This window comes from Neocloeon triangulifer, unplaced genomic scaffold, assembly GCF_031216515.1.
Source record: "Neocloeon triangulifer isolate White Clay Creek 2 clone unplaced genomic scaffold, ASM3121651v1 ptg000014l, whole genome shotgun sequence".
NCBI classification, from domain to species: domain Eukaryota; kingdom Metazoa; phylum Arthropoda; class Insecta; order Ephemeroptera; family Baetidae; genus Neocloeon; species Neocloeon triangulifer.
The window spans coordinates 24,620,854-24,634,892 of NW_026775556.1; the positions used below are offsets into that span (position 1 = coordinate 24,620,854).

Consider the following 14,039-nt stretch of genomic DNA (forward strand, 5'->3'; position numbering starts at 1 on the left):
CCCAATCAAACAAGTAATCAAAGATTACAGATTAAATTTGTTCCACCAAATAATTTTTATAATAAAATAATTAATTTTAGCAATAAAATATCAAGAATAAATTGTTGAAAGGAAAAACAAACGATGTTTAATGTATCAGCTGCACAAATAAACTTAATTAGAACATAAAAATATTAAATTAACACAGAACAGAAATCTTCTGCAGTAGTTGAATTATAATTTTTAAACAATGCAATAATTATTGTATTCCAATAACTTCAAAATATCGGTTTTTGTAAACTTTCAACCATTTATGTAGCCAAAAACATTGAATATTTACTAGCAAGTAAAAAATAAATAGACTGGTTTAATTAAATTTTACTATTTTTAATGGCTACAAAAATTAGATAATACTTCATTAAGAATGACAATATAATAGCAAGATATAATTGTTAGTTTGTGACCAAGTTTAATATTTAGACATTTTAGACACAACGAAATAATCACAAGATTTATTGTAAAATCTGTTGGGGCCGTGAAGAAGTTGAAACTTTCAACTTCGCACATTCGCCACATTTTTTTACCGCCATTGTTGCACAACTTTCTACATTTTACACAAATTTTTTAGAAGTTTTTTACGACCCTTGCTCCTTTTAATTCAGAACTCACATCTGAAATATTCATGCCTCTCCACATTTATTCAAAAATAAGCCTGTGGAGAAGAAAATACAAAGTCTTTTGGGAACAACTTTCAAAGAGGCTCCTCTTCTTGGGTGTTACTAATCTCTGCCTCGGACCTTTACTGAAAGTGCCACAAACTTTCTGGTCCTTTCAGCCGAGCTTCCATCTGTGTGTGTCCGGCAGAGTGATAATAATAATAATAATCAGCGCTCCTCGCAGGCTTTGAATGCAAACACAAAACACAGTGAGAGACCAGGGCTTGCTTTTATTGCAGGCGCAACAAGGGCAGTGTTTGAGTGAAAATGCAAATGAGAGCAGCGGCTTTTAAGTTAGCAAAAGTACACTTTCTGCCCATTGTTGAACGGCGGCCCGGTATGAAAGCTGGAATTGATTCCGCCCGCCAACAATGCGAGTCCATATTTTTACTTTTTATTATTATTTAATCTCGGCCGTTACAATTTCATGCATTAATTTGGGTGGATTCATTAAAATTCCAGCGGCGAGCGTGTTGTTTTAAGAAAATAAATATACGATTCTGGTCCGCACATTTTCACCGAGCTCTGCATAAATTTCCACAGATAAACCGCACATGTAATTTGCATTTGTATTGTTTCACTGGAGCTAGGTTGGGACGGGCGCCATAAAAGCATGTGTCTCCCGCAGAGAGTGAACTGTTTCCATCTACGAACGGGGTTAATTAATTTGATTAATACACTAATGTTTAAGGGTCATTAATTGAAGATAAATATGTGTGTGTTATTATAATCAATTCATTATTAATTTTGAAAAGCTTGGTGCGATTAAAAAATCTGAGACCGTGAAGGCAATTAGAGACCATTAACATTAGCCTTTTCAAAATAAGACTGTTCGTGGACAGGAAATGTCACAATTCTAGGCCCAAAATTGATTAAGACTTAAATTTTAACTCTTTAATTAAGCGTTTTCTTCATATTAAGGAGTAAATTTGCGATTGAAGAAGTCACATTAACATGTTTGCATACACTTATTCCTAATAAATACGAGATTGTTTTTAAGTTTACACAAATTTTTGTATTTTAGACAAGAAATTAGACATGGTTTGGATACAAAAATTTCAAAATTTAATTCAAAGATATTTCTAATAATTAATACTCACGTAATTAAAAAGTTTCTATTTCATTCACCAATTAAAGTATTGCAGTGACTGTTGACTATTTTAGTTTAATTAATTTTTTACTATTTAATATGATATTTTACGTGTTTATATTATTATAGGGTTTTTTATAATTTGTGCTATATTATTTTCAACTTGAAAAATGGCGGGAAAGCAGTGCGGCACGTCTCTCAAGAGAGAATGCACAAGAAGCGAGGACGATGCCAGGGTCAATGGTTCTGCAAACTCCTGCACGCCAAGTCATTAGGGATTTGCTGCATGTCGCTGAATAATTAAATATTTCTTTGTGTGCTCGGCGGCACGGAATGTAACATGTACGGCTGTACGCCTGAAATTCCGAGTGGTGGCGACGGCGGCACGAGAGGGTGTGAAAACGCCCCTTTGCTGTTTTAAATTCTTGAAAATAACGTGAGCGCCGCCGCCGGGGCAGAAAAAGAGAAGAAACAAAAACACACAGCAATTTTTAATTGCGACCGACGCCTCGCTACACCCGGATTATTTTCGCGCGCGCATCCTTGACCTGCGCTCTTTCTTTTATGAGAGAGAAAAGAAATAATTCCGTTTTAATTACAAAAAGCGGGCGCCGTTTTCAAGCTCGATGATTATGGGCGGTCGGAACAAAAACGGTGTCCCTTGTTTTTCGCTCGCGCCGAGGGAACAGTCTTATTATTACTGGAGGCTCGAAAAGACTTTTGTCGGATGACTTATGGGAGCTTTATTGCATTTATGTCGCCATTCGCCGCTTTTTGCGGATTCCCTCGCTCGATGTATCACGTGCTTTTTGCCTTCGCAGGCAATTTATTAAAACAGTCCATAAACACCATTAATTAGCTCCTTTCGTCACATTGTCCTCTTTTTATCAGTGGCTGTTTCTTTTTTTCTGTTAAAGACCCGCATGCAAATTACTCACGAAAGATCTGGAGCTTCACACGACGAACATGTATAAAAGCAAGTCAGGCTGGCATGAAAAATAGAGCCTTTTTCCTGCAGGCCAAATCCCTGCTCCCGGCTCTCGGTCCTCTCGTAATACACACACTGCACGCGCTACTTCTTGTGCGAAATCTGATGCCGGCGCGCTAATGCCGCTGGCCCTGGACCGTTTTCAGCCGGCACGTACTGCGAGTACATATCATCAATCAACGGGCATAACTTTATTTTGAGAGAGAAAGTAGACAGATAGACATTATTTGCCGACACGAGCATCCACTCTGCTTGATGAACTAATTTTGAGCACCGAGATTCTTGTTCCTCTGACTGAATGAGATGAAGAACATACTTTTTAGAGAACGAAACCAGAATGTTAAAAAATATTTGAAGCTTTTTGAAAATTTTCACTTTATTAAAAAAAAATTGGTTAACTGCGTAAACCTATTTATTTTGTTTCAATTAAAAAAAAAACTAAAAATTTCTCCCAAGTAACAATAGAATGATTTTATTATTTTTCAGCAGCTCTCGAATTATGGCTTCAATATTATTTATAGTTTTATCTCATTAAAGTTAATTCATATATTTTTTTCTAATTCAATCTTAACCCTAATGACCCTATCAACCCCAATAACCCTAATTATTCCGCTAAAAAAGGTTGCCCATCACATAATATATGGTTACCTATTTTTATATTTTTCATAATCTTCTACTACAAACCATAATTACCTTTAAAGCCAGAACATTTCGATTTAAAAGGGATGTAACCATTCTTCATGATGTCCTTACCTGAAACAAAAATTTAAATATTTATTGAAAATAGAATTTATAGCTAACTGCATTTTTTATCATTAAAAAATTTTAAATTAAATATTTAGGATAATATTTTTTGCGTGGTATTGAATTGCAATAAAAATAAGCATGTTTACTGTTCTAAATACTTGCAAATTTATTTATTTTTGGATACAGAATACATTTTCATAATTATCTAACAGTAAGATACAATAATTAACAGGTAAAAGAAGTATATTTCTTTCAGTTCTTAATAAGTATGCATTTTTTTTTAGTAACATAGTTCTATGAAAAATATTTGATTAAAACATTTAAAAAGTTGAAATTGCTAGGATCCCAACACCTGCTAAACTGTATTAACATGGATTTAAAAAAAAAATGGTTTTATGCACTATTAATTCGAGCATGAATCCAATTGATGATGTTCCATTGTGCCACTCTAGCAAATCCATTGGGGTATCCACTGTTGCAACCACCGATTACAAAAGAGTTGATGCCAACTTGCACGCCATTAGCCACCAATGGTCCGCCAGAATCACCCTTAGAGATACGAAATGAATTAATACCGTGGGATGGATTGTATATAACAGCAAAGTTAATTTTTTTTTACATAATCTTATTGAATATCTGCGAAAAAATTATTTGTTTCAATTATCAAATAATTGCCTAAACTAAGCAATTTTCTTTGTTCTACCAAACCATTAATGAAAATTCTACAATGAAAGTTGCTATATTTATTTGCACCTGTGGTGATTAAGAAGAGAGTTTAATTTTTGATGAATTATTATACGAGGCAAAGTTGCTTTGCATCGAACGCAATAAACAAATCTTGAAAGTAGCAAAATAGAAGATAATTAAATGTTTAGAAAACTCACAAAGCAGACAGAGGGTGATCCTGTTCCTGCACAAACCATACTTTCAGAGAAAGACCAACGTGTATTGCATTGTTGAGCGCTGAGCATTGGAATTCTTGCATACAGGAGCTCAGAAGGTGCTTGTCCCGATTCCTGAGTGACGAGGATAAGATAAAATAAAGTATTTACTAATTAGTCCAAAGAAAAATCTGCTAGCCTGTATCAAATGCAACTGTAGATTGTAAATTTAAATAAATCAGTATAAGTTAATTTAATAGCGAAAAAACAGGAATCAAAAATATTACCGTCTGACCCCATCCAGAAATAAGCGCCATGGTATTGCTAGGGACGATGTATTCATAAGGAGGAAGTCCAATTGTTCTAACAGTAGACGTCCAAATGAACGGCGTGGATATCTATTCAATAGTTTAATTTATTTAAATGATTATTGTATTTTTATAAAAATAAAATACTTCAATGAGCGCAACGTCATAGGCAAGGGTGTCACTGTTCCAAGACGGATGCACAAAAATTCGAATGGCATTTCGGACGACGGCATTTCCACCATTCATTGAGGTAGTGCCAGCTCGCACACTCACTTGATTTATCGGGAATCTAGTTAGTACAAAAAAAAAAGATTTCTTACATATCAGTATAGACTGTGGAATGCATAATTTCTTTTCTTAAAATGAAGTAAATAATAAAATACAATTTTCCTATTTTAACATAAAAATATTTGGATTTGCAGTGCAATTATTATTTACCCTGGGATAATGCAATGGGCAGCAGTTAGTACAAATCTGGATGAAATTATGGATCCTCCACAACGGTGGCCACCATTATGTCTCATGGAGACCTTTGGAAAATGAAAATATTTAATATCAAGTTAAAATACCGCTTCCTTTCTATAATAGTTCAGTGAAAAATAAATTTACATTTAATAAAAAGTTATTTAATATCATATAATATACCTGATAAGGGAAATTTAGAATGTTAGCTTGTGCTCCCCCAAAAATCCTAGAGCCATTATTCATTGGTCGCCTTGTAGTTGTGGTTTGATTCAGTTGATTTCCATCCTCAGATAATCCTTTAATAATTTAAGATTAATGAACAACAATAATGTAGTTTCCGAACTGAAAAGAAACTGTCTCAAAAATACCAACCTGCAAGTTCTTCGATAGTTTTGGTGATAATGACTGGATCACTTTGGATTAAAGTCACCAAAGTGCAGAGTAGGAGAACAGAAAATATTTCTTGAGGAGCCATTTCTAGAAATGAATTTGTTGTGGCATCTACAGTAAGCCTTATATATCAAATCCAGACTCATAATCTTGAAATTGTTTTATTATTTTACCGCAGAGTTCACTCAAGGACAAAATAATTTAATTGGTTTTATTGTAGCATCTTGTGACAATTAGTAATAATAATCAAGTACTAAAATTCTTGAAAAAAATATAATCAGGTAGTTAAATTTTGTATTTAGAGGTTATATGCTTATTAATATTTGAACTATTTATTTAGCAAAGTACACGTTCAAAATTTTGTAGGCATATCGCACTAGTGGAATTAAAGGTATTAGTTTTCAATTTTGATATCTGCTTTTATATGCATTATTATCAATATTTTTTTTTTTTTTTGTGAATTGGTAGCAGATTTTGACTGAAACTGCTAAAGCAATATTCATAGTTTCATAAGAGCAACTTTCACAACAAGGTCAGTCTTCTCTTCTCCTTGAGTTTCATTTCATTTATTATTGAACAGTAAATATTTTTTTCAGAGAAAACTGAGAAAAACATTTTACGTCAAATACAGTCATTTCATTTATTGATTAATTGTCTTCAATACGGTAATTTCACAACAACAAAATCATATCTAGCAAAGTACGTTTCTCGAAAAATATAATAACAACAAGAGATAAGAATGTGACTTTGAAATCAGAGCGTCAGAGACAGATTTCTATTGCGGCTATTTTGTTATCAGAAAAGTTGATCATAAACAAAATGCAATTAAAAATTGCGCTGCTTCTGAAAATTTCACCATCATTTTTCATCTTATCATCAGTAATGAAAAAAGAAAACTTTCATAATTTCAATTTATTGTCGGTTTATTAACCACACATTTGGTAAACATTTGTAATTTATTTTGCGTCTGATAAAATTCCAAGACAGAGCCTTTTGATGAGAAATATCAAAGAGTGAAGTTTCAATAAATTACCAATGAAAATAATATAATGTTTGGTAGCAATCAAATCTTGGCGCCAGGAATTCACAATCATACTTTTTACAGCAATTTTGCATAAAGATCTAACAAAAGCCAATTGTGGCGTCGTACAGGGACCTCAGGCAATGATTATTAATGCTGACGTAAACTCCTCGTCATAAAGTTTGCATCGGCGGCAAGAGCGAATCTTATCTCAATTTTTACAAAGATGATTCTCTCTGCTGACGAGGTGAACAGCGATTTCGCTTTCACTCTCCGTTATTCGACTGGCTGTAAATGAAACATATTATTCTCTTGCAATAAATTTGAGCTCTTCTATACTGCGTTTGAAACAGGAAATTGTAAGTATTTTGGGCTTAATTGAGTTTTTTTATCACTGAGACTTATATTTTAATTTTTGTCTAGGTTTTCCAACTTTTATATATAGATTATTTATTTTAAATAAGCAACCAAAAAATGATCTTCAACAATCTTAAAACAGTACAAATAATATAAAATGTTTTTTTTTTATATGTTGCAAAAGATTTATTTTAAATCTCTGAAACTCTTTGAGCCTTAATGGAAAAAAAGGTCTTTGTCAATTCCAAACTTCTCTCATTCTTATATAGTAAAATATTTCACGGGCAAAGTGCTGAAGAAGCATTATTTCGTGACTTATCGAGGTGCCTGTTGGTGCGATTCGACGTCGTTTCGGACAAATGAAATTTCTTAACGATTCGCCGAGTGGCCATTAAACACCTCGTTCACATGAGAAACGGGCCGCCGCTCGGCAGGGCACAGCATCTGGGCGAAACCGCACTCCGGCCTGCGTGATTTATGACCTCGAGGATGCTGTGCAATATTGCGCGCACAAAGGCTCGCGTGAAAATTCATGCACGGAGGTTCTCCTCGGGCGAGACGTTTCACTTAAGTCGGCTGCTGATTATATACCGGTAACGCCAAACCAACCGGACGCGCTTGTAAGTCACTCGCCGGCTGATGATGTTGTTAGTCGGCGCAGAGCTTAACAGACAAATAATTATTCACGCTGGGCCATTAATTATCTCCCACTCGGCAGCGTGTGTTGTGTGATAGCTCGTGACCAACACCCAAGAGCAAAAGGTAATTTATGCGATAAAATAATTATACAATAACAGAAAGTTCTAATTTTTAGTAAAATAACAAAATATGTTTTAAGTTTAATTCAAAAGCATTCAAAAGAGCAATCATTATTTGATATAAAAGTCAACAATCAATTTGGTATATGATTTTAATTTTTTGCATTTTTTTAATATTAAAAAATTCCTTTCAAAGATTAAGTTTTTTATGATTCACAGATTTTTCCAACTACCGGCTCTGAAGATTCTGGAAATCAAATTAATTTTTAATTGCGTTCACTTCATGAAAGTATAACTCAAGCATTATTATTGCACAATGCGAAACTTCAATGTTTGTTTCTGAACGCATGAAAGAGTATTGCATTAACTTTTCCTGGTCAACGCATCACTACTTTTTACTCTAATGCAATCACAAGTTTCGTGTAACAATATTTTACAGCTGGTTTAATCAACATCTTGTTGACACAAGTGTAATTATAATTATGTGAAAAGAAAAAAGAAAGTCGATATTTTTATTTTCTGCTACAAGCAGTGCTCTCAATGTGTAATTGTATTTGCATCGTTGAACACGCTTTTTTATGTTAGTTTATAGACTTTGTTAATGAAAGTGAGGCTTCAAAAAAACCTTAATTATCATGTTTGTTATTATTATTTATTCTACTCAAGTCATGCTGATTTGAAAAATTCCAAATTTAAAAAGTTTATTTTCATTAATTACAGTATTTATTTTCCCTCTTTTTTACCATTAACTAAAAAAAGCTTTCAATAAATATTTTCAAGTAAATAATTTTTGTCTGATCAAATATTAAATTCAGTTTATTTTCAGCAACCATGGTATTTTCCTGCAGGAAATACTAAATATATAAATTCTGCAATTTTAGAGGAAAGAAATTAATATAATTTAATCTATTTAGTTATTTTTTCCATCTATGAGTTTCTTTCAGCTGTATAAAATCAAAGATGCCAACAGCTTGGGTCTTAATTAGAATTAAAATTTTCTTTTTAAATTTTAATGGAAATAAATCTTGAAACTTGACTGAATGAATCTGTAAGAAAACTTGTAAAATTTTTGTTTCTCCGCACTTTGTGCCAGGGTTCTCTCCTTTCACCATGTTTCGCTCTCTTTTCCGCATTACGCTAAGTGCTTTTCCTGATATATTTAAATGCTGGCAGTGTGTCTCGAGTGCGCGAGCGGCGTAGAGAATGAGATTGCTTGAGCGCGCGTTCCGTGCGTCCACGTCCCAGTAGGCCTATTTGTCATTATACGGCATCGCTTTGTCATTGCTGCGCGCGTCCTTTAATTTGATTCCATCTCGGCGGAAGATATCATCTCTCTCCACTATTCAATTCCGGCCGCCGAGCATTTCCAACACGGAAAGATAATCCGCCATCATTTTGCTTTGTCCCCATATGGAATAAGAATAAGGAGCTCGTCGAGAGGAGAAGAAGAAGCCTTTTCAACTCTCGTCGGCCGAACAAACGTACATCTGTAATGAAAACTGTTCGCAGAAATGGAAGATTGCCATCTATAGAGGAGAGTGTAGTGGGCGGAATTCGCATTGTTTCTTTAGCCATTATTCACAGCTAGGACGTCTTAACTCCGTCAGGTTGCAATTGGTTGGCTTTATTAATTGGAAAAGTATCAAAGCTGTTTTATCAAACGAAAGTGGAGCTGTTTCTGTTAAAAAGAATATAAAATAATTTTAATCAGTCCAAAATTTACAAGATTTTAAGTAAAGTTTTTAATAATTTTCATAAGTAGAGAATTATAGATTAATAATAATAATAATAATGATTATACATATTTTATAGATTAATTAAATTATAACAATGATTTAACTTTGATTTATTTTGTAGATGCAATATAATCATATTCCCCTGAGATAAAATCAACAATTTAAGAAAATTTATGTGCAGTAAAAATAACAAATTCAGATTTATCTTTTTTTTTTAATTAGATATGCAGATATGAAAGCAGGATAATTTAGCACATTTAAGCAATTAATTTAATTAATCTATTTTTTGTTGAGTTTAAGTGATTTTAAGTATAATATTTAAAATGATGACAAACTAAATATACATATGTGTTAAAAAAATTACTTCTCATAATAGCAGAAAAATTCTCGGTGCCTGATGCGATTTTTTCATTTAAAAATCTGCGACGTTTCTCTCTTTCACACATTGTACGCTCTCTATAGGAAATATAATCACACATGCCGAAAAGAAGATATTAAAAAAGTGAAAAGGAAAGATATCCGTCGAGCAAAAAAGGCGACTCTCGACTATTAAAAAAGTGTTGCCTTTTCCAAGAGTTTCCTCTCGTTTTCGCTTCAGTGGAGGGTGCGAGCGACACTCCGCCAATTCAGCGGCAGAGGAGACGCGCACACTTGTCCGCGGCTCGTTTCTCCTCAAAAAGGCGTATGTACGAATTCTCGCCGAGGTCCACTGGGCACGGAGAAAGAATTCCCAAATAACTCGAGGGTCATCGAATATTGCGCGTCTCATTCTCGACACCTCTGCGTTTTAAGCCGCGCCAAATTACAACCGGAGGGTGAAAAATAAAAATAAAAGAATTCGTAAAGGGGAAGAAACACGACACGTGTTTGCAGAAAAGGTTTCAGAGAATCAACAGAAAAAAACTGCCGAGCACAAAAGATGGAGTGACTGCTTTTTGCTTGATGGTTTTTAAAATGAATGGAAAAGACGGAGCGAGAGAAAATGCGAAATTCGACATCGGAGTTAGTGATTAAATATATAAAAAAATATACGAAGAAAAAGCGAAGGCGAAAATGGAAAGAGGAAAGTGATTTTTGCGCCAGAGAGCTTAACCACAGGGCCTTTTGCCTTAAAGACGAATTTTCCGCCTTTGAATATGTAATAATGATGTTCTGTGGTTCCACCTTTTTGTGCGAAATTGAGGAATGAGATTTTTGAGCAAGAGAGCGATGAATGCGAAAGAGAGGAGGCGTATATAGCAGGATTTGAGCCGAAATTGCAAAGAGCAAAGTTGGCGGAAAGAGAGCGTTTCATTGGAAAAGCTTTTATTTTAATCAAGGCGGAAATCGCAATAATTACAATATAAGCAAAGTGAATCGAGCAGAGTTCCTGCGTCTGTGGAGAGAACGAACGTCTTTTCTAACAAACTTTGTCTTCCTCCTTCAATTTCGGAAGTTCGTCTCCCTCTAATGCAATTCATTTTCTCGGTGGCAAGCCTTAATTTTATTGATTAAAAGAAGTTTGGAATAACAGTGTGCGCGCCGCCGATAGTTAGCGGGGCGTTAACTTTCACGCACCCCACGGAGGAATCCTCAATTATGAAAGCCCATCATCGCGCCGGCGAGCAAACTTTCGTGTGCCGGGCAAAAACAGCGCGTTCAATCTCAGGCGGGCGTCGGAGCAGAGACTGATGGAGAATTTTTCGCCGGCGCTCTCAGCCAAATTAATATATCCCAGTAGACGTTTATTGCAAAATAAGAACAGAGAGAAAGAGGAAAAAAGAAAGCACCACGGAGAGTTGGAGAAAAAAAAACAACACCTCTTATAATGGAAAATTTCCTAGCGAGAGAGCAAAGTGTCAAGATTTTTCCATTAAGCGCGTTTTCCTCCTTTTTTGTCTCTATACCTTTTCCTTCCTCCTCGAATTTCTAATTTTAATTTCCATTAGCGCAAATAACGCTCCAAGGGGGATGAAACAAAGGGTGGAAGAACTTGGAATGATTGATATTATGTAATAAAAGCCCGAGAGCGAATCTCGTCCGGTCTCGCTTTAATGAGAAAAATCACTCAAACTTTCTCTCCATTTCGGCTCTAATTGATTTCCGGGCCGAGAATCCACGCGAATTATTAATTCACTTCGACATGGGCGCCCGAAATAAAATTAATTTTGACAAATGGCTGCGAACGTGAATGTATAAAAGGCGATAAATCACATTTTCAGACTTGCACTCATTTTAGTGTATCATTTGGGCGTGCGGGTGACAATGCGGCAAGACGATAAAAAACACTAAATCATTTCGCCCGCTCGCCGGTTCTCTTTTTTTACTTTTTTTTTGCGAGCGTTAATAGCGCGCGGGCGATAAGGCGGCCGCAAACGGGCTGAGGGGGCCGTTTGCAGCTGCTTTTATGGAACGGCCCAAACGTGCTCGCGAGAGCTGCATCGAATATAAATCCGAATGGCTGCACAACAGATAATGCACTTTTATGTGGTTAATTTCCAGAATTTATTGCCGCGGGGGCCAGTAAAAGTAGATCCTGCGTTGCCCCAGAGAAGGATTTATGACGGAAAAATAGAGTTATCTGGGAGTGAAAAAGTTTGAATTAATCTAGAAAATTGCCTTAATACTTATGATTTATGTATCAAACTCCACAAAATAATCATTTTGTGTTAGGAAAAGCTTGAAACTCTTCTGAATATAATGGATACATTTTCTGAATTATGTAATTTAATTTTCCTTTTATTCACTGTCAATTAATTAAGTACAAAATAAGCCTTAAAAATTATCATATACTTAATTAATTGCCATTGTGTTAAAAATTACATTTATCGGCGCTTTAATGTTTAAAATAATTCAAATCTTCGGGAAAAAATTGCATGGTAATTATTTTTTTGAAATTCTTGGAACATAATTAATCTCTCAGATATCCAGTGCTTTATTTATTACTTGAAATTATTTTTAAAATAATTTTTTGTTATTTTGATCCTGCAAAGTAACTCATTGTAATTGGAAAGAAATAAATTGGTTTCATTCTCGTTTAATAGCTATTTTAAATTTACTGATAAATTAATTTATTAATATATAAAATTAAAGTGCTTAAAATATAAAATAAAACTTTTATTAGATATATAAGTTTTAATTATTTGTGAAACAGCATTTTACAAGTTAATAAATTGCATGCACTGAATGTTTAATGTTCGCTCTGAACCAACTTTACTTTTTTTCAGTCCTATCTAAATTTACAGCAATTAATGCCTATAATGATGCGATATATTGTATGTTTTTATTCTATGAACCGTGCGCAAATTCATTCCCAGCATCTTTTACTCGCTATTCGCCATTAGAATTCCAATGCAGTGCGGAGAGTTCGAGAGTTTTTCTTCCCCCCTGTTGCTGTATTTGTGATTCGTCTTTCTCAGTTTAATCTTAGCAGCTAATATCGAGAGCGCCGTCAAAATCATTTTTCTCCCTTATTTTCGCGCAAGGGACGAAAAGTAATGAATGCCCATTTCTGTGCTTTTTGGCGAATTTGTTGCAGTTGTGCGAAGGAAAAATCTCCTCCTTCCGCCGAAATAAAACGAAAGAGTTTGTGTGTTATTGTTTCGGAGAAAAAGAAAGCGTCGAGCGGGCCCTTCAAACGTCTCAATAAATCCCGGCCCCGTCGCCGTTCCCTTTCTCTTTCCAATAATAGCCCAACTCGCTCTCACTTCTCAACGGGGAGAAGAAGATAAATTCAGACGGCCAAATGAAAAGAACAAAAATATGAAGCGTCATCACTCTGTTATTATTTTTTACTCTGCCCCGTCTATCTCTCTCTCTGGCTCGACGTTCCTTGGCTCAATTAACAATAACAGACACTCGAGATTTTTTCTCTCGGTCTTCACGTGAGGGGCGACTATGTGATTCATCTCGGACGGAAATGTGAATTTATTTTCACTGCAGCGGCAAATTACCGACGAGTGACCGAGGAAAAATGGACTCGTCTCACTTGAGGCAAATCCCTTGAAAAATAAGCAAATCTTTGTCATCTTGTCAGCCGTCCCGAGAGCTGAGATTGGTCTTTAATCCAGGCACATATTTCAAAACGAAAAGGAGAAATGCTGAGGGGAGTTGAACCGAAGTGGAATTTGTGAGCAGTTGAGTCACTGCAAGCACAAATTCAATTTAAAAAGAAGATGAAAAGAGTCAAAATGAAGGAAATCCCCTTTTATTGAAAATATTGAACTATTAAAAATATCTTGTTTTAATTTTTAATTTCATTATTTGTAATATTTTCAAATCATTACTTTGACCTTGCGAGTGAATATACTAATTAAATTGAATCTAAAATACATTTTTTATGTAGCACAGAAATAGAAAAATTGAATTTTGTAATTACTTTGTGGTTTTTAAAGCCACCAGGTCTCTCTTTCTTTATTTTTTCGTCCAAAGAGGCTTTCGAAAGAGCCATTATTTGTAAACCTCTTGGTTCTTTTAATTTATTCCTAGCTTAGGCTCCAACCATGCAGAAATCCATTTCAAGGATCAAATAAAAGCCCGAGTGTGTATTTTTTTTCCACGTTGGGGTGGTACTTGGGCCATTGCGCGAGACACAGAGCCTCTTCTTTGCCTCCCGATAAAATTT

General features: G+C 34.8%; 2 protein-coding genes across 2 annotated transcripts in view; both read right to left on the reverse strand.

The window, feature by feature from the left end:
* LOC132201160 (uncharacterized) overlaps nucleotides 1–14,039 on the reverse strand; it is a 128,540-nt gene that overhangs the window by 34,464 nt on the left and 80,037 nt on the right. The window lies entirely within an intron of this gene.
* On the reverse strand, nucleotides 3,668–5,657 carry LOC132200732 (trypsin-7-like). The gene is made up of 7 exons (XM_059626405.1): nucleotides 5,547–5,657; nucleotides 5,355–5,470; nucleotides 5,148–5,239; nucleotides 4,857–4,998; nucleotides 4,689–4,799; nucleotides 4,405–4,536; nucleotides 3,668–4,069 (listed from the first exon to the last, which is right to left on the reverse strand). The coding sequence occupies exons 1-7, from the start codon at nucleotides 5,647–5,649 to the stop codon at nucleotides 3,914–3,916; spliced, it is 852 nt and encodes a 283-aa protein (XP_059482388.1). The 5' UTR covers nucleotides 5,650–5,657; the 3' UTR covers nucleotides 3,668–3,913.

Bases quoted from the DNA above. Each gene is read 5' to 3' on its own strand.
- LOC132200732 (XM_059626405.1), bottom strand. From the start codon at position 5,649: ATGGCTCCTCAAGAAATATTTTCTGTTCTCCTACTCTGCACTTTGGTG. The intron at 5,240-5,354 runs GTATATTATATG...CATTTTCCAAAG, and splicing joins TTCTAAATTTCCCTTATCAG to GTCTCCATGAGACATAATGG. The intron at 4,800-4,856 runs GTATTTTATTTT...ACTATTGAATAG, and splicing joins ATGACGTTGCGCTCATTGAA to ATATCCACGCCGTTCATTTG.